The sequence below is a fragment of the Megalopta genalis genome, chromosome 2 (assembly GCF_051020955.1).
Source record: "Megalopta genalis isolate 19385.01 chromosome 2, iyMegGena1_principal, whole genome shotgun sequence".
NCBI classification, from domain to species: Eukaryota; Metazoa; Arthropoda; class Insecta; order Hymenoptera; family Halictidae; genus Megalopta; species Megalopta genalis.
Window position 1 is genome coordinate 28,965,018 of NC_135014.1, and position 17,886 is coordinate 28,982,903.

Consider the following 17,886-nt stretch of genomic DNA (forward strand, 5'->3'; position numbering starts at 1 on the left):
ACTCGAGTCTGTCTACGATAAAATATCCGATTTATTGCGTCGTCTTACAGAAATTAAATAACAATTATATTAAATAGGTGTATACGTATATAGAGAAGTTGTCTTTTGTACGTGCACGCGGGGATCGTCGACGATCGCGTGTGTGGACATCGGTATCCTCGTCAACCCATGGCGTGTAGAGGGCCGAACAGATGTACCGCCGGGCAATTCTCGTCCGGGTCGCCGAGGAATTGCGCGTACAATTCCTGGTAGCGTGACAAAGTCAGCCCGCCGCGTCTCCTGTCGTCGTCCTGCGAATAGAACAATGTTGGATCGAATCGCGTTCGATGTGTTTCGTCGTCGAAACGACGGAAAAACTCGGCGGCGGCGGCGGTGGTCGACTGGTTTCGGTTTGACGCAAAACAGAACGCGCGTGCATTGTCTCATTTATACCTCTACGCGCGTATGCGGTTTATATTAAATGAGTGGGCGCGTTCTTGTTAAATCGCACCTCGATCCATAAACATTTTTAGTCGCTAGGCGAACCGACCGGTGTGTTTCGCACACCAGTTGGCAAACTGTCAAACCATTGTTTCTAAAGCGTCGAACGCGCAGAATTAGTTCGGTCACTGTCGCGCTTTCGTTACTCGCCCGTGAACGGCTCCGTGAACTACACGGGCAACTGGCTGCTCCTTCCGACTGTTATGCGAATCTGGGTTGCCAATGTTGCCGTGCACGCGCCGCGGAATTTCGTCGCGAAACGGTTCCGCGACTCGCCGCGCCGATTCGAAGGGAATCCCCCGGACTGCGTTCGTTCGAAATTCACGCGATTATTTAAAAGCGATCCATCGTAGCTAGAATGTTCAAGCTTTCTTTGTATCAACCTTTCGCTCGCGTTCGACTCGCGAAGGACCGACAGCCGGAAGCTGTACGCTTGTCCAGAGGCCGTATCGAAAGCGCGTGGTGGTCTCTTTTCAATCGAGAAGGTCAGATGTAATACTATGTATAGACGCGGTAACGAGGAAAGGTTGCATAGCAAACTCGGTTAGTCCAATTGTGTCGCTTCGAACGGCGTGGTCTTACTGTGAGCAGATTCTGGTACGCCTCGTCCAGGATATTTATGTTGTCCACGGGGATCCTGGTGACACAGTTGTAGCGGAACTCGTCGGCGGCGATCACACCGTCGTCTATAAGCGAACGCAATGAATTATAATCTCGAGAATACGCGCGGAGCTGGATGCTCGATATTCGGCGTACCGTTCAGATCCACCAGCTTGAAGTGGCTGTCGATGAACATCTTCATCGCCTGCGGGAAGTCCCTGTACTGTCTTCCCACGCAGCTTCTCTGCACCGCCTCCTTGAACTCCTCGATGGTCACGATACCGTCCTGAATTCGAGATTTCAATGAAGCGGACAGTTCGTTGCCACGCGATACTGTAAATTCTCCCCAATTTGCCTTCGGCTTGTACACAAATTTGGAAAGAGGAGATACGATTATGCGAGCGGCTCATTTTCATAGTCGCCTATTTGGCGACTATAACTATTTTAACAATTATAAAATAATATTATTTAATAGTTATATATTATATAACTATTAATATATAATATTATATTATAATATAATAATAATATATTATAATATAATAATATATATAATATAATATAATAATAATATATTATATTATAATATATATAACTATTTTAACAATTATAAAAATATCTCCTCTTACCGAATTGTCCATTTTTGTTTTCACAAGCTGAAAAGGAAATTAGGGAAAACTTACTGCGCCAGCTTTTCCGGAAAGGATCGGACTCACCTTGTTGAAGTCCGCGAGTTCCGCGATCTCGTCCCACAAAGAGAGCATGATGTGCAGGTTCTCCTGGTACCGATTGTAACTGAACTCCCCTTTGCCCTCGATCAGGGTCATCTTGAGCGCCATGCACTCGAAGTCGTGCTTCTCCACCATGCCATTGTTGTCCGTGTCTGAAACGCGCCGTGGGAAACGTTCGTGTTATCGTGACTTTTGGAAAAGCGTAGGAACCGTTTCCCGGTGTTCCCGAAACGGGACCGGGCCAATTAATTGATCGATTCGCGCCAATTTATGTTCAAAGAGATCGCTGTCCACTTCGGACAGGCTCTGGACCAGCTCCAAATGCTTCGCTTTCTGGCAGAAATCGGTCTCGCCCGTCACCAAGTACACGACCCCTAAGCGTCAATCCGGCTCGAACGGTATTTTCAATCCGCGCCGGGAGTCATCGATTCCGACGCTGTCTTGTCAGCGGCTCGATCACTGGCACAATCCGTGCGCCTCTCCCATTGGCACCATTTCCGTTTCCCCCGGACCTCAGAGCCGCTTCCAAGTGGCATTTTCCGTTCCGAATTCTGCCGGCAATTTCTGTTCCGAATCTCGTCGGTCCCGGTGTTTTATCGTTCGCCGGAAAATCGAAACGACCACGATACCGAAAGGTTTACGAGGATTCGTAGACCGCCGATCTTTCGGTGATTTTATCCGCGCGAACGGTCCGTGGCTAGATCTCGCCGTTTTATTTTTTCCTGGACAGTCGCGCGGCTCTAAAGTTAGCCCTGCCACGCGTTATTTTCACGACGGTACACGCATCATTCACCGAAACGGACGACAGCCCCCGCGGATGCTCGTGTATCGAGTAACGTTTCGGTGGCTGGCGAACTTTTAGCAAATTCGCTCGTCGCCGCGCGCTCGACCGTCGCGGTGAATCGGGAGCGATGAGAAAGGCCGCGACCGTTCCATGAAACGAATTAGGACCCAAGCCGAATTTTGGCAGCGGCGGCCGGTTGCGGGCGTCCCGACGACGCCGCGGTTTCGCTTCGAACGGTCAACCTAAATCCTAAACAAGCGCGGCGATCTTGAAGCCAAGAGGACCGATTTCCCGATCCCCGATCTCCCCTCGCCAGGTTCGTACTATCGATACGCTTCTCCGCAAGTACTTTGACCTTAAATTCGCAACGCCGATCTGTCAGCCGGTTGTTCAGTTTCTAGGAGAGGACCACTACAGCGAGGATCCCGATAGTCGAGCACTTGGCCGAGGAACGAAACTAGCGTGGAAGCTGTCTACAAGAATGATAGTAATGTCTCTCTAATTAATATAATAATCTCATCAAGGAGGAGATGCGATTATTCGAGCCTTGCGACCCGTTTTTGTAGTGACGAATTAGCAATCTCCAATTAATATAATAATTTCATTAAAGAGGAGATGCGATTATTCGAGCCTTGCGACTCGTTTTTATAGCGACGAATTAGCAACAATTATAAAAACGAGCCGCAAGGCTCGAATAATCGTCTCTTCAATTAAGATAATAATCTCTTCAAAAAGGAGATGCGATTATTCGAGCTTTGCGACTCGTTTTTATAGCGACGAATTGGCAACAATTATAAAAACGAGCCGTAAGGCTCGAATAATCGTTTCTTCAATTAATATAATAATCTCCTCGAAGAGGAGATGCGATTATTCGAGCCTTGCGACTCGTTTTTATAGCGACGAATTAGCAACAATTATAAAAACGAGCCGGAAGGCTCGAATAATCGTAGCTTCTCTTCCCAAATTGTCCATTTTTCTGCACAATCTGAGCGTTAGTTAGGGAGACATTACTGTAGTATTAATTGTACTCGGAGCTGCAGCAAATTCTCTTCAACGTTTCTTCAGCTTGTGGACTAAAAATTGGATAATTTGGAAAGAGAGGAGATACGATTATTCGATTATTATTATCGATTAGCACCTCGTTTCTATAATCGTTGCGAAAGGCAACTACAAAAATGCGTCAATAAGGGAGACATTACTGTAGGGATTAATTGTACTCAGAGCTGCAGCAAATTCTCTTCAACGTTTCTTCAGCTTGTGGACTAAAAATTGGACAATTTGGGAAGAGAGGAGATACGATTATTCGATTATTATTATCGATTAGCACCTCGTTTCTACAATCATTGTGAAAGTTAACTACAAAAATGAGCCGCAAATTGTGCAATATTCTTCGCAAGCCGAGGGGAAAATTGAGGAGAAATTACTGTACTTAGACTTTCCTATTTTCGTTTAGTCACTCTATCAGCACACTTTGGTTTGTAGAAACGGCAAGGGAACTGTCGCAACGGACCTGGAGGCAGCAAAGGAGGGTGCTCGAAAGGGTGTTTCCAGCAAGGTGGAGGTCTCTGGGTTACTCACGTGATGCCCGCGTAATCAGCCTAACAGGATAATCCGTGCAAGAGGGGCCGGGCTTAAGCACACGGTCACGTTGGAAAGCAGCGAATGCGTGGCACACACCGTGCGCTTCGGAGTTCTACTAACCGTAGAGAAACCTTACAATGAAATCGACCCGATTGTTCCAGCTGTAGGCCATCCTCCGAGGTATCTTTCCGCGAGCTCCTTGCTCCCTCTGCTCTTCCCGAATTTCTTCGCGAATATCTTCTTCCTCTTTCCGACGGCTTTATTCGTTTTCCTTCCCGGCCAGTCGGCGAGGCGAAAACACCACCTCCTTATCGGCAGAGGACGAAGAGGATCGCAAGCAGAGGACACGGCGGCTCCGGCGACCACCGGTTTCGATCTGGAAGAGAGAAGATCCGTGGATCCGCCAGTGGACGACCGCGCAGAGACGGAGAAAGTCGGTCTCGCGAGGATGGTGGTTCAGCACTGAACCCGACTCGAGTCTCTCCTCGAAGCGTCAGCTAAGTTTAGAGTACCCCGCCGAAGGGAAGGACACGTTGCTAGCGGCTCAAGGGAAGGGGCTCTCCTCTCAGGTGGAGGCGACGGTGTGTCACCGTGACACAGTCAGCGAACCCGCCGCTGAAAGCGAATCGCTTTCGCCGGCTTTCATCGGTGGTCACTCTCGTTCGAGGGACCCTCGTCCGGACTCTCCTCCATGCGTCGTTCGTTCGATTCCATAATCGGCGACGATCAACCGTTCGAGTTCCAAGCAGCGCGATCGCGCTCCTCGGATCTTGCGTCGCGATCAAAACTTTAGTGACGAGCGCTGTCGCGTCGCTTGGTTCTCTTCGCGATCAATTAAGACAAGCGCTATCACGATGTTCGGCATTTTTCGACCGTGTTTTCTGAATAATCCCTGGAATTTGAATGGTTAAACGATTCCATCGATTTTATCGGTGTCCGAGAGGAAAGAAAGCACCGGTCGAAACTTGTTCTTTTTGCGTACGCAAGCAGGTTGTATACGTCTCAGAGCCCTTCTGCTTCGAGGATATCTGCGATAGCTCTGATAGAACATGACAAATTGTTGAGGAAACCTGTAGGAAATGTGTAGCCGCTGATTTTCCAAGTCGTAAAACCGATCGGGCCATAAAGTAATTATATTTGCGGTTGTATACGTCTCAGAGCCCTTCTGCTTCGAGGATATCTGCGATAGCTCTGATAGAACATGACAAATTGTTGAGGAAACCTGTAGGAAATGTGTAGCCGCTGATTTTCCAAGTCGTAAAACCGATCGGGCCATAAAGTAATTATGTTTGCGGTTCTCGGATCGATAACTTTGATTTACGACCGGATTAGGACTCAAAACTGGTTCAAGACTTCTAATTATGCAAAGATAGACAAATGGAAAATTAATGATTGGTTTATACAAAAAATTGTGTTAAAAGTAGCGCTTACGGCGTCCGATTTTCCATGTTTAATTTTGCATATTTGGTAATTACACATTTGAATTCGTGAAACCTCGAAAAGCCAAGAGAACCGGTTTCCATAAAAATTCGTACAAAGTTATAAATTAGAACCAAGTTGTTCGTCCGGCTCCGACCGATTCGTGTATCCCGCGAATGTTTTCGGTGCGCAAGATTTCTTCGAGCAGTTCTTGCCCGTGGTTTCGTGTCCTAATCCGGTCACGAATCGAAGTCCGTTGCCCCGGGAACCGCAAACGCGATTGCTTTATGCCGATTTTGCGACTCGCATCAGTGCAGCCGGTTGTCCGCGCAAGGGTGATAGAAAGTCCGATCCACGGGAGTCGCGGTTCCGCTCGAACAATTTTACGATTCCGTGTAACAATCGTCGACCGAAGACTTCGGTCGAGTATGAACGGCTTTTTTCCTGTCCGTTGTGGTCGCGTTTCACCTTCGTCGTCGTTCAGGCGGGAAGGTGTCCGAGCTCGAGTCAAAGTCAAGGTACGACCGACAACCCCGGTCGCAGTCTTAACTCTTCGGCAACCGTGGATCGGAATCGTTCCTTCAAGATCGTTCGAGTTTCGCCACGCGACGTCCTTTGGTCCGCGAAGTGTATTTCGGAACGGTTAATCGTTCCCATATTTTTCCACGTCGCTGTACTTCATTCTAATTCTGATCCTTTCAGGAGCAGCCACGAAGGACGTTCGTTCCACGACCGCGGGAAGAAAGACGCCGACGACCTTTCCGGACACTCGCGTTCGCTTGTTGGCCGACCGCCTGCATCTCAGCCGCCGATCGCCGATGAAACGCAAAAGTAACGGAACCAACCGCGCCTCCGTGCCGAATTCGCGCGAACGCGAACGTACGGCGAATCCATCGGCCACCGGGAACGACGGCGTCGATCGACGCCGGTTAATTAAGCGGTGCTGTCGTCGCCCCGTCCCGACCAACATCCGCCGCGACTCGCGCCTAATTATTTAGTCAACGACACGCGACACGTCTTCGTGCCGTTAACGATATCGAAAAGTATAATTAGAAAACCCGAACATTTTCTAACGCTGTAACGGATCTGCTCGCACAGTTGTATGCCGGGTAAATCAAAAGCGCCGGGCCAGGTAGAAAAGCAGAAAGCGACTGACACGTTAATTGCCGGCGTCACGCCAGGATCTTTTTTATTCCGCCTGCGGAGAAATCAAACAGAGAATTTACAACGCGCCGCGTTGTGATATAACTGTGTAGCGTGTGACAAAATGTTGAACGCAACGGGGGAAGAACGACGATCAAATTGTCAACACAGTACTCTCTCCCGATAGTTCGTTTCGAATGCTTCCCCCCCACCCACCATCGAGCATACATGTTCGTGTGTAGGTATTTTAATAGTTCATGCAATACGTACCAAAAATGATACACGTGTTTTATTATTGGAAGTTTCAGCGTGTAAGGAGGAAACTATGCGTCGCCCGTTTTGTTTCGCTTTTCACGCGCCGAGCGGAAATCGATATTACATATTTATTAATACTAGTATTCAATGTTAATATATTCCTCTACAACTATTAGAAGAGAGAACTGTGGAGCATAAACAGTCCGCAAGGCGTTACCGATTAATTTGCAACGATTTTGCGAGCAGATCTCGAACGTTCAAGAAACCCGGGAGTCGCGTCGACCGTGATTAATATATTGATTAATATATATCATATTATATATATTATTACATACATATATTATATATGATATACATATCATATTATATATATTATTACATACATATATTATATATGATATACATATCATATTATTATTATTATATATCATATTATATATGATTGATTAATATATTCCCCTACAACCCTGTATACCGTACTATTAGAAGAGAGAACTGTGTAGCACGAACAGCGTGCAAGGCGTTACCGATTACTTTGCAACGATTTTGCGAGCAGATCTCGAACGATCGAGAAACCCGGGCGTCGCGTCGACCGTGACATTGATTCCGCGAATCGGTTGTCCAAGGCCGACCGGGCCGCTGCGAAATAAGTTCACCGGAGAGCACGGACGTTAGCGACGACACGTTAAATATACGCTTTCTCATCTGGAACCGATTAACTTCCGACGATGTGTCCGCGCCGTGCCGTCCGCAGCAGCCCCGACCTTCTGAAATTCCCGGCCGCAGTTTCTCGAACCGAACGTCTAAACAGAGACCAGAGGGGAAATAGCATCTATTGTAAAATACCAATTTTACGCGATTGCATCAGCTGCGAGCCGTTTGGCTCGGCGAATTCAGCGGCTCACGGTCGTCTCGCGAGCGATTTCCACGCGAAAATGAAAGACAAGAGCGCGTGTCCTGCCCGCTGCCCCCGCTGGCAGCGACGCGTCACGCGGAAAACTTTCCTCGGCGAAGCGGGACAGGTGGGTTACCGAACAGCCGGCTGCGGAATGTTGCGACGTTAACGACCCCCCCCCCCCCACTTCCGGTTACGTGTTACATATCGTAATTATCCACGCGGTGATCGCGGGGCCACCCCGTTCGCCCGGAGGCTTTCCGCCGATTAGCCGCGAGCGGAAACCAACCCTTCCGCGCGGACGAACCGCGAAAACCATCCGGGAGTTCGTCGAAAATGTTTCGGCGTTCGATGTCCGCTTAATTCCAGGCGTACGAGGAATTGGAGAATCGTGTCGGAGAAAGTAAAAATACCAGCGATTAATTTTTCCCGAGGCACTGGCAACACGATACCGACGCTACAGCGAATGATAAGAGCAGCGAAAAATTCCTGCGACGATCGCCGATTGCCGTCGATAGCTTAGAGTTAGCTCGTTTCGATGAACGGCGCGCCGCGATCTACATTTCCCCGATCGGGCGGTCAGTGAAAATAAGCAGCGCGGAAGATAGTCAGGCAAAGCGAATACACATCATATAAGGCTCGGTCCTGGAGGGAGGTGTCAGTTGGAAAGTGCGAGCTCTCGTACGAGGAACGAGAAGCGGACCGTTTCGCTCGGCCATTCGATCGAACATGGGACCGATGCTGCGCTCGCTGCTCCTCGTCGCGCTCGCCGTTTCCGGTGAGTCCTCCGCGCGTTGTGAAAATTCCGATACATAGAATCGGATCGGTCTCCAGAGATTCGAACCCTCGAGCAGAAAAAGAAGAAGAAGAAGAAAGTGTAAAAATGTCGGGATACAGTGTTTTCGGGTGCGCGGAGAACCGGAAGTCGTGCAGCGTGAAGAAGATCGTACGACGTTTCCTCGACGGTGTCGCGCGACCGAAACGTCGCTCCTGTTTTCTTGTTTTTTTGCCACCCAGTGAAAACGGGGCAAATAGATTTCTCTCGAGTGCGAAAGGGATCCTCGTGAAAGTTCTCGCTGAGACGTCCGCGAGCCAGTCCCGAGTCGAACGATTTTTCACGCGTCCATCTCGTTCTCTTTCCGTTGATTCGCTTGTTGTTCTCTCCGTTAGGTCGGCGATATCAAGCTGTACAATGTATTGAAATTATCGTAACAACGCGGACGGTCGTACTCGTGGAACTCGTTTCCGGAAAACGTTGAAAGAACGCGGACCTCGCGGTCCACTTCGTCTCGTTCGGCGGAGACGAAGATAGCGCTAGGCCCTGGCTAGAGAGGCACGTGGATCGATTTCGGTTTTGTATATTTCAGCGGGCGCAGCTCGGGGCAAAGAGAAGCCGGAGGGGACGCCGTGTATCGACGACCAGAAGTTCTATCGGAACCCGAACGCCCCGGCCCGCGACGTTTGGTCGCCAGCCGAGTGCGCCAAGTATTATCTTTGCTTAGGTAATTGCCTCGTAATCGCTCGCTCCACTTTCATCGCGATCGGCTCCTCCTCTCCTCGCGCTTTTAATTAGCTCGCTGCTCTCTGATCCGCAGACAAGGAGGTGTTCGAGTTCAGGTGTTCCCAGGGACTGCTCTTCGACGTCGCCAGGCAGATCTGCGACTTCAAAGCGAACGTGGACAACTGCGACGTCACCTCAGGTACAGCAAAAGCTGCAAATAATTTTGCTCGTTTGAGTGTGAATTTTATTCTCGTTTTCTCGAGTTGGATTCAAATTACGATCTCTTGTCGTCGATATTTCAACGTTCGAGTAAACACAGGCACACGATAAATATAAATTGTTTTTCTTTTCTTCTTCTAAGAAATTACTGTAATCGAGGTTTAATTCTAATCATTGCAATTGCGATGGAAATGGTACGATAAGGGGTTGAAGAGTCTCGGGCAGTCTCGGTAGAGATGTTTATCTTGGGCGCTTACACGAGAACCATTGAAGTTCCTTTGTTCTTACTACTCCTCACCGTTCTATGATATATCTTCTCACTTCCGGTTCTAGCATTAAAGTCTCCACAATGCTCCTCTGTGTTCTCTAGTTTCTATAACAGCCTTTTGTTCCCGCGTCTGTTACATATTGACATCGCTTTTCATGCTTGTGTACTTTTCATGCTGGCTGTAGATTTTGTTGCCACGACTCTTGCCGCCCTTTCCGATGCTCCTCTGTTAACATTTCTATACCTGCTCCTTTCAATTTATCTTGTAACGCATGCCGCACCTTCCTACGTTCTTCCTACATTCCTCCGGCCTTCTTCTTCTACCCAGGTCTCTGATAAAGCTGACAACGTCAAAATCTTATTTATAATCCCAAAAGTCCACATCATTGTTAGTTAATTCTGAAAAGCACTACCTTTAACGTAACAGCTCCCTCCTCTCCTTGCTCATTTACGTCGAATGGTGATTCGAACATTCTCAAGCTCTGCAGAGACTCAGCCACCCAGACCGCTCCTGCAGAACGGCGACTGCGAGGACAAACACTACGCCTGCGGAGACGGCACTTGTTTCCCCGCTGCGTACTTCTGCGATGGAAGCGTCGATTGTCCCGATGGCTCGGACGAAGGCTGGTGTGGTGAGGAATTTGCCCGCGTTCAAGCACGTCTTCGGGACCAAAACCGCGTTCTCTTCCGATTCGATCGCTCAACGTTTACAGATGTCCGGAACGATCCCAACGGGGCGACACCCTGCGATCCAAAGAAATGCCAGCTGCCGGACTGCTGGTGTTCCGAAGACGGTACCCAGGTGCCGGGCAACCTGACAGCATCGACGATCCCGCAGATGATAACGGTCTCCTTCGACGACGCGGTCAACGCGGAGAACTTCGAGCTATATTCCAGTAAGCAAGGTTTTACCAGAGGCGGCCGAATTTCTCGCCGGATAAGAATCTGGTCGACCGCTGGTCGGACCAGTAAATTTCTTTAATTATGCGAAATTCAGCCGTCCCCGTGGTCGCGACCGCGCTCGGAGAAAGTTTGTCTCTTATCTGATGGCCGGTATATTACTCGCAGAGATATTTTCGGCGGACAGAAAGAATCCGAATGGATGTCCTATCCGGGGAACTTTCTACATCAGCCATCAGTACACCAATTACAGGGACGTGCAGTATTTGTGGAACGTTGGGCACGAGATTGCTGCACACTCTGTCACGTAAGAATACTTCTGGCGCTCCTGATAAGACGGTCCCATCGATGATCCTTACGTTTCGATTCCGCAGGCATCGAGGTCCAGAGGAATGGTGGTCCAGGAATGCGACTATAGAGGATTGGTTCGACGAAATGGTTGGCCTAGCGAACATCATTAACAAATACGCTGCGGTTAGGCTGAAAGACATCAAAGGTATGCAAGCTTCTCGACTCAGTTTCTTACTTGTTACTCTTGCCATGATTATTGCGCGTTTTTACGTCTTGCCTGTTGCTCGATTTTCCCGTGTACACCGGCGACGAGTAGAAAAATATACCGGTGTTCGCCGGGTTGCCATATCAAGGCGCGATACATAAAGATGGCTACCCGAAGGGTTCAAGGAACAGAGTTCAGAGTCGAAGAGGAAACTTCTGTTTTGCAGGTCTGAGAGCCCCGTTCCTGCGTGTCGGTTGGAACCGACAATTTCTAATGATGTCCGAATTCGGTTTCGTCTACGACTCGTCCATGTTAGCTCCTTTCTCCGATCCACCGTTTTGGCCGTACACGCTGGATTACAGACCGCCTCACAATTGTGTGGGCGCCGAGCAGCTCTGTCCTACCCGAGCGTATCCAGGTCTCTGGGAGCTTCCGCTAAATCAGCTTTTGGCAGGTGTAGGTAGCGATGACCAAGCATTTCCTAACAATCTTGTTTACATTATCTCGGTATATCGTGGATAGCCAAGCATCACGACGCAATAACAATGAAATACAGACGATTGTTTACTGCGGCGCTAGGGATACAGTTGCACAAGACTGGACACATGCTCGGCGGAGTTGTCCGCGGAAGACGCGTACAAGTCGCTGATGCTGAACTTCAAGAGGCACTATCTTAGCAACCGTGCCCCGCTGGGCCTGCATCTCCACTCGTCCTGGTTCCAAAATCCTATCTACTTCTACACGTTCACGGTAAGTAGCTTGTTTTTCTCAGCTTGAATTCTCGGTTTCTCATCGTTTGCTGTTATATTTTCAGAAATTCGTGGACGACGTACTGAAGCTGAAGGACGTGTATTTCGTCACAAGCCATCAAGTGATAGAGTGGATGCGCAGCCCAACGCCGCTAAGCGAAATCGAGAGGTTCGCTCCTTGGCAGTGCGGCCCGCGTCAACTCCAGCCGTTCGAGATCGCCTGCGATTTGCCGAGCAGTTGTAAATTGCCGAGCAGAGTGCTCAAGTCGTACCGCTACCTGCACACCTGCTTCGAATGTCCCAAAGAGTATCCGTGGTTAAGGAACGAGTTTGGTCTGGAGTGAACGAGCATACGTGACCGTCGCCATGCCATGCTCAAATTACGCGCGAAACAGGAGAGAATGGAATTATTTATTTGTGGAAGGCCCGCACGTGTATCTTTTAAGAAAATCATATCAATGTATTTACCATAGAAGTTTTTACTTACACGGTTCACTTGTAAAATAAATTACGCCCATTTCTGTTATAAAAAAGTTCTTCTTAAGCTTAACGATTAACAAACTTTCGAGGCGAATAGGATTATCCTTCCTGCTGTATGAAAGGGTTTTGAATCGACTCCATACCATCCACCGGACAGATCAGAACTACAGAGGTACCTCTGCATACGACCAGACCAAGCATGCGAGTATCTTGATTCAGCTTGTAGGGATCATCAGGATCTGCCGGCAGAAATGTTTCAGTAAAAATATATAGTTGTTTATTATGAAAGACCTGTATCGGATGCTTCATTCTGTGTTACAAAAAGTTACGCGTTCTGTTACATTACCTCTTAGATATTCGGTGGTGTTATCCAAGACCAGATTAAGAAGAGGATCATAACCTTTGAGTATACCAGCGGCTTCCCTTCCTCCCGCAAATTTCACTCTAATATTCTTTTCTAAGTATTTGGATAGATCGAGAATGCTCTCCTTTTTCTTTCGCTCTTTGGGCTCTCCGTGGGCATTTTGTTGCTACAAAAAATAAAGTAGAATGAAACATAAATTTGGAGGTTATGCAGTCACCATAACAAGCCTTTACCTGTTTCGGCGCCTGTAAAAAGAAAGGTACCGATCAGACGATTCGATTCGCTTTCGATCAACGGCGTTCCAATAGAAGAATTTACGTTTGATACTTACAGACATTGTTGATCCCTGTTAGAAACCTTGGAATTACACGTTACCGAGCTTGTACGCAGAGAAGACGCATTTTAAATCGTTTCAGACGCGAGACGTGAACATGAGTGGCGCTTTTAGCTTTTCGAAATATCGATTCTCGATTCTTTCGCGCGCTTTGGATTATCGTTCGTAGATCCGGCGCAGCGTTCGTTGCACATCGAATCGAGAAGGTTGCCGCCGTTTCCGATCGTCTGAAAAGGAAAAACGCAAAGGGAAATTGTGCGTGAGACATAAAAAGATATGTCCAACATCTTTATTGATAACGCGGTCGTTGGCTCCATTCGCAACGACAGGTTTACAGAGTAACAGGTGCAATGATTTCGTAAAAGCTTGGACTTTTTATTTCGTATTTTGATTTATAAAAAAATACACGTTAATACATGGTGTGTACGTGAATGACGCGGTACAGTATTTTTTTTTCTCTCTGGAGTGACGAAGTTATCTCGTTGTTTTTAAGAATAAAGTCTGTGATCATCGGTTGTAACAAATGTTCTTTTGTTCAAACCTTATATGATTATGAATGGGGGATCTGTATCGATTCTCTTCGCACAGTTTATCAATACTTCGCGTTGTTTCGCGATTAAAATTACTTAGAACGACGTTGTAATCGTTGTGCTCACGATAAGTCTCCGGTTTACAATGAAATTTTTGCTTTCCTATCCTCGCTCGACGGAATTGATATTGTACGTTTAACACGTCGAGAAACAATTACATCTTATTTTTTTCGTTCTCCTCGTTTCTCTCTTTTTCTTTTTTTTATCTTTTTAGTGTGTCGCTGTTCCATTCACACACTCGCTCGCTCTCTCTCTCTCTTTCTCTCTCTCTCTTTCTCTCCCTCTTACGCGTACATATTGTCCTCAACTTCATTCTGGCTGGCTGCTTTTGGATGGACACTGTATTATTGTGTACGATTAAAACTCATCGATGCGATAACTAAGGTATTTTCACTCCTTAACTTATCGCCTTATCGACACTTGACGCGTTGCAGCGAACAATGCCGCCATTACACGAAGTATGCATTCTCTAATCACAGAATCTAAAATATTTATCAGGTAATTACGTAGTTTTACAGAAACGAATCATTCTCATTCGAAGAGACGTGAATCTAAGGACTAAGGTGTGCACTAGGCCGAAATGCTTTATTCCAGGCCGTGTATTACGACTCGTAATTTACGAGACTGAAGACGCGCGTTGTCCATCGAACAACTTTGAACGTATTCTCTTGGATCGAGCAATTTCTCATTTGCTTGTACAGTGGATTGAAACGTGTCTCGAGTGCACTAATGAAAAAAAACAAACTAAAAAACATTTTGTATACACACAGTGGTTTTAGATGAGAATTTGAACAAGTGTTTCGCGCCATGGCACGGTCGATAAGGCGTGGCGATATACGTTTCGATTAACAGTTACGCGCGAAAATTAAATTCGATGTATCAAATGCACGGTTCGATCGAGATCGAGAACAAGCCGGGCTCGAAGTTCGACTACGTAAAGATCTACATCGTCGGTAACGCTTCATAAAAGTTACATGTCTTCTGGGAGAAGGTGTTTGTCATGTTAAGGTTAAACTGCAAGCTATAACCACAGAGCTTAAGAAGAGTACGCCGTTTATCGATTATTATCGCTACCCGGTTCGATATCGCGAAGAGAGAGACTCGCTAGAAAATAGAACGTGTACTAATGGCGGTGGCTGTAGACGCGCGCTCGCGCGGATATAACTGAAATCACAGCATCGAGTCGTTTCTCTTTTATCTTGGTTTTTTCTTTAGATTTTTTTTTCTTTTCTAGGAGCGGTAGGCGGTGTCTGTTTTTCGTTGGACGAAATTAAGGTTGCCGAACATTATGCGCCCATTCGCTTGGAACTGCGACGAGGAGTTGGCCAGCCACGTTTAAAAATATACAGATTACTCGGTAGGGGGTGGGGGGCGACATCTGACGTCGAATCCTTAATAGATTAATTAATCGTTTCTTGATACGCTTAGACGATTTGTCATGTTTCTTGCGGGTCTTCCTCCTGCTCGGACAACAACGGGATGCCGTTCAGCTGGTCTATGTTGTTGTTCTCCGTCTCGTCCTGTTCGGAGAGCAGCGGCACCACTTGCTGATTATTGTTGTCCGTTTCAGATGGCCGCCTGCTTTGTACGGATAGGAACGACATCGGTATCGTGCCCGATGGCGTGGTAGGCGCCGAGCGCGACAGCCATCGTTTCGTTTTGTTCCTTGAGCTTGGAAGTCCTAGCGGCATGTACATCTTTCCCCTTGTTCTTCTGTCCCGGTGCGAGCCGATCACGTCGCCAGGACTCAGAGGCCGTTGCGTAGAGCCATTCCCGTTCGTCGTGCACAAAACTTGCGGTCGATTCTGATAACAAGGCAAAACGGTGCTATGCCCACTTGGTAGCTGTGGCAGCTGCTGAATTTTATCTAGAAGTTCGCGTAACTACCAAACGGAACAGCGCATTAGAGGATATTCAGATAAATATGTAATATTAAATATTGAATTAAATATTATATATTAAAAAATTAAATATTATATTAAATTAAATATTAAATATTATATATTAAATATGTAATTATCAAGAGATCGGTACCTCTATCGTTGGACTAGTAGCCCGTGGCGGTGAACACGGAGATTGAGCAGCTAAACTCGATATGTCAGACGTTGTCCTATGATTAGCCAACGAAACAACAGACCCGACGTCTATATTCTCCATCCTCTCGCATTCCTGCGCAGAGAGCTCGTCGGCGCTGTTGTTACAAGAATATGGTGGTGGAATTATGGTGTTCACTTCGTTCACCATGTTGCACATAAAACTGGAGCTCAAGGAATCCAATGTGCTGGCCTGAGAGAGCGACCTGAAGTACCGCATTACAAATCCTGAAGTTCCTTTGCCATTCCCTTCGTCGTAACCAATGACCAAGGGATACAGATCCGGCTTAGCTGTAACCTGAAACATCGAGTGTATTAGCATGCAAAATGTTATGAAAATGTGCAGACCCATGGAGCGTACCTCATTGTACGGAGGAGGTAGAGCTTGAACGAAGGAACTGCAGTGACTGTAATGCGGGGATGGATACCAAGGACCAGTGGAAGCTCTGTCAGAAGAAGCACAGTCTTCCACCATGACTGAACGATGGCGTCTCCATAGCCAGCAACCGCATGCTGCTGCTATAGCCAATCCTATAAATACTGCTGCCCTGATGAGCGAGAAAGCTTGCGTTTAATACAGCTAACACGATACGTTGTGAACACATAAACCTGAAGCACCGACCATAAGTACCAGTAAGTCCAAATCAAGAAATTGAACATGTCTGAGGCAGAGTGCAGTTGGAATACACCGTAACAACAGCCGAAGGAACAGCACTCTTTTGGAGGAGAGCAGCTGAAAAGTATGAATACAAGGATCGTTAATATACTTCCGCCGTAGCAAAACTACCAGTTCGGTGGTACAATAAGCGAGGAACTTACACATGCCCCCCATTGCACAGCCTAGAGGAGACCTTCGAATCAAAGACGAAACACACGATTAACATGGGGAGCAGATGACAAATTACAGTAAATCTCGAACGTGGTCTATGAAAACGAAGCGGATACATTTTGCATGCAATTGCAATTGAACGTTATTATTTTCCATAGGAGGATCGAATCGAGGGACGGGATGTACAAATTCAGAGATACCACGGTACTCGCTGTGAACAAAAACCCGAAGATGCTGCCGCGTCCCATTGAGGAGCATCCGACGTCGACAAGGATTGTTTTCGTTGCACGGTAACGGATGCACGGGGATGCACGGAGGAGGAGGACGAGAATTTAGTCGCGCACAAAGCTAGCTCGGGCGTGAATAAAACGAGACCGCGACGAGCTTATCGTGAGAATAAGTGGTAGACTTACGCATGAACGAGAAATACAGCGGACAAGGGTTCATTGTCTAGACACGGGCGAACCGTGCGTAAAACCGACGTATTGATCGGCCACGGGCCGAGCAGAATAGAACAAGGAGACACTGGTACACGAGATATGCGCTAACATTCTACGGGGCTATAGCATGCTGCAGCGGTACACACGACGGCTGCATCATTCGAGAAGCCGTGTTCCTCGTCGTCGTCCTTACTTGATCGACGAACAGCAGCGTCAGGAGTGCAGTCAGCACGAGCACATCGAACGCGCGGCCTACAGCTTGCACCATAATTCTACCACGGAGTGCATGCCACCGCGCCACCTTATATATGTATCTCCATTACGTTTATCATATATATCTACCGAAGGCTGCGGAACAACCCGTCTTCCTTCCTAGTCCAATTCGTTTTTTCCGGGCCTCGTGATCCCCGTGATTAATCTATAATTAAACGAGTCAGTGTACCCGTTAAATACTTTCGACTGTAATCGATCGATGCACCTCGATCTGTTAGCTCGACGATTTCTCCCCGAACATGAATATATTTAAATATAAATCGGATTAATTCAACAATGATTATTCTAGTACAAATATATTTTCTTTCTGGTGCAAATATTGAATCTTTAAGATTCCATGCTGTTATATTTTCTACGAGTTTACATTACTTCAGAGAAATGATATTTAGTAATTACATTCTCATTTGTCTCTCATGTGCCTGTTATTTATTTTTAATAATATCTCATTTTTTAGGGAAACGG

The 17,886-nt window shown here is 47.2% G+C and overlaps 4 protein-coding genes across 8 annotated transcripts; 1 reads left to right on the plus strand and 3 right to left on the minus strand.

The window, feature by feature from the left end:
- Positions 1 to 13: 13 nt before the first annotated feature.
- Positions 14 to 4,627, minus strand: Scp1 (Sarcoplasmic calcium-binding protein 1). The gene is made up of 5 exons (XM_033487058.2): positions 4,297 to 4,627; positions 1,797 to 1,963; positions 1,237 to 1,366; positions 1,063 to 1,166; positions 14 to 290 (listed from the first exon to the last, which is right to left on the minus strand). Exons 1-5 carry the CDS (start codon positions 4,346 to 4,348, stop codon positions 162 to 164), a joined length of 582 nt encoding a protein of 193 aa, XP_033342949.1. The 5' UTR covers positions 4,349 to 4,627; the 3' UTR covers positions 14 to 161.
- Positions 4,628 to 4,740: 113 nt separating this feature from the next.
- ChLD3 (Chitin and LDLR binding deacetylase 3) lies at positions 4,741 to 12,554 on the plus strand. Of its 4 annotated transcripts, XM_033487053.2 has the most exons (11): positions 4,741 to 4,874; positions 6,298 to 6,426; positions 9,256 to 9,390; positions 9,484 to 9,588; positions 10,365 to 10,508; positions 10,590 to 10,772; positions 10,945 to 11,083; positions 11,151 to 11,272; positions 11,499 to 11,728; positions 11,852 to 12,022; positions 12,087 to 12,554. In XM_033487053.2, the coding sequence occupies exons 1-11, from the start codon at positions 4,868 to 4,870 to the stop codon at positions 12,363 to 12,365; spliced, it is 1,644 nt and encodes a 547-aa protein (XP_033342944.2). In that variant the 5' UTR covers positions 4,741 to 4,867; the 3' UTR covers positions 12,366 to 12,554. The 4 variants fall into 4 exon arrangements, with proteins under 4 accessions (XP_033342944.2, XP_076375089.1, XP_076375091.1 ...); XM_076518974.1 differs by having other exon boundaries at positions 10,365 to 10,772; XM_076518976.1 differs by lacking the exon at positions 4,741 to 4,874 and adding an exon at positions 8,258 to 8,666 and having other exon boundaries at positions 6,326 to 6,426; positions 10,365 to 10,772.
- On the minus strand, positions 12,457 to 13,339 carry LSm7 (U6 snRNA-associated Sm-like protein LSm7). The gene is made up of 3 exons (XM_033487061.2): positions 13,197 to 13,339; positions 12,848 to 13,031; positions 12,457 to 12,740 (listed from the first exon to the last, which is right to left on the minus strand). Exons 1-3 carry the CDS (start codon positions 13,200 to 13,202, stop codon positions 12,601 to 12,603), a joined length of 330 nt encoding a protein of 109 aa, XP_033342952.1. The 5' UTR covers positions 13,203 to 13,339; the 3' UTR covers positions 12,457 to 12,600.
- A 214-nt stretch (positions 13,340 to 13,553) lies between these two features.
- On the minus strand, positions 13,554 to 17,665 carry LOC117229716 (uncharacterized). Of its 2 annotated transcripts, none has more exons than XM_033486398.2 (6): positions 17,345 to 17,665; positions 16,702 to 16,733; positions 16,505 to 16,615; positions 16,244 to 16,430; positions 15,824 to 16,180; positions 13,554 to 15,672 (listed from the first exon to the last, which is right to left on the minus strand). In XM_033486398.2, exons 1-6 carry the CDS (start codon positions 17,417 to 17,419, stop codon positions 15,226 to 15,228), a joined length of 1,209 nt encoding a protein of 402 aa, XP_033342289.1. In that variant the 5' UTR covers positions 17,420 to 17,665; the 3' UTR covers positions 13,554 to 15,225. The 2 variants fall into 2 exon arrangements, with proteins under 2 accessions (XP_033342289.1, XP_033342290.1); XM_033486399.2 differs by having other exon boundaries at positions 17,125 to 17,659.
- Positions 17,666 to 17,886: the final 221 nt, after the last annotated feature.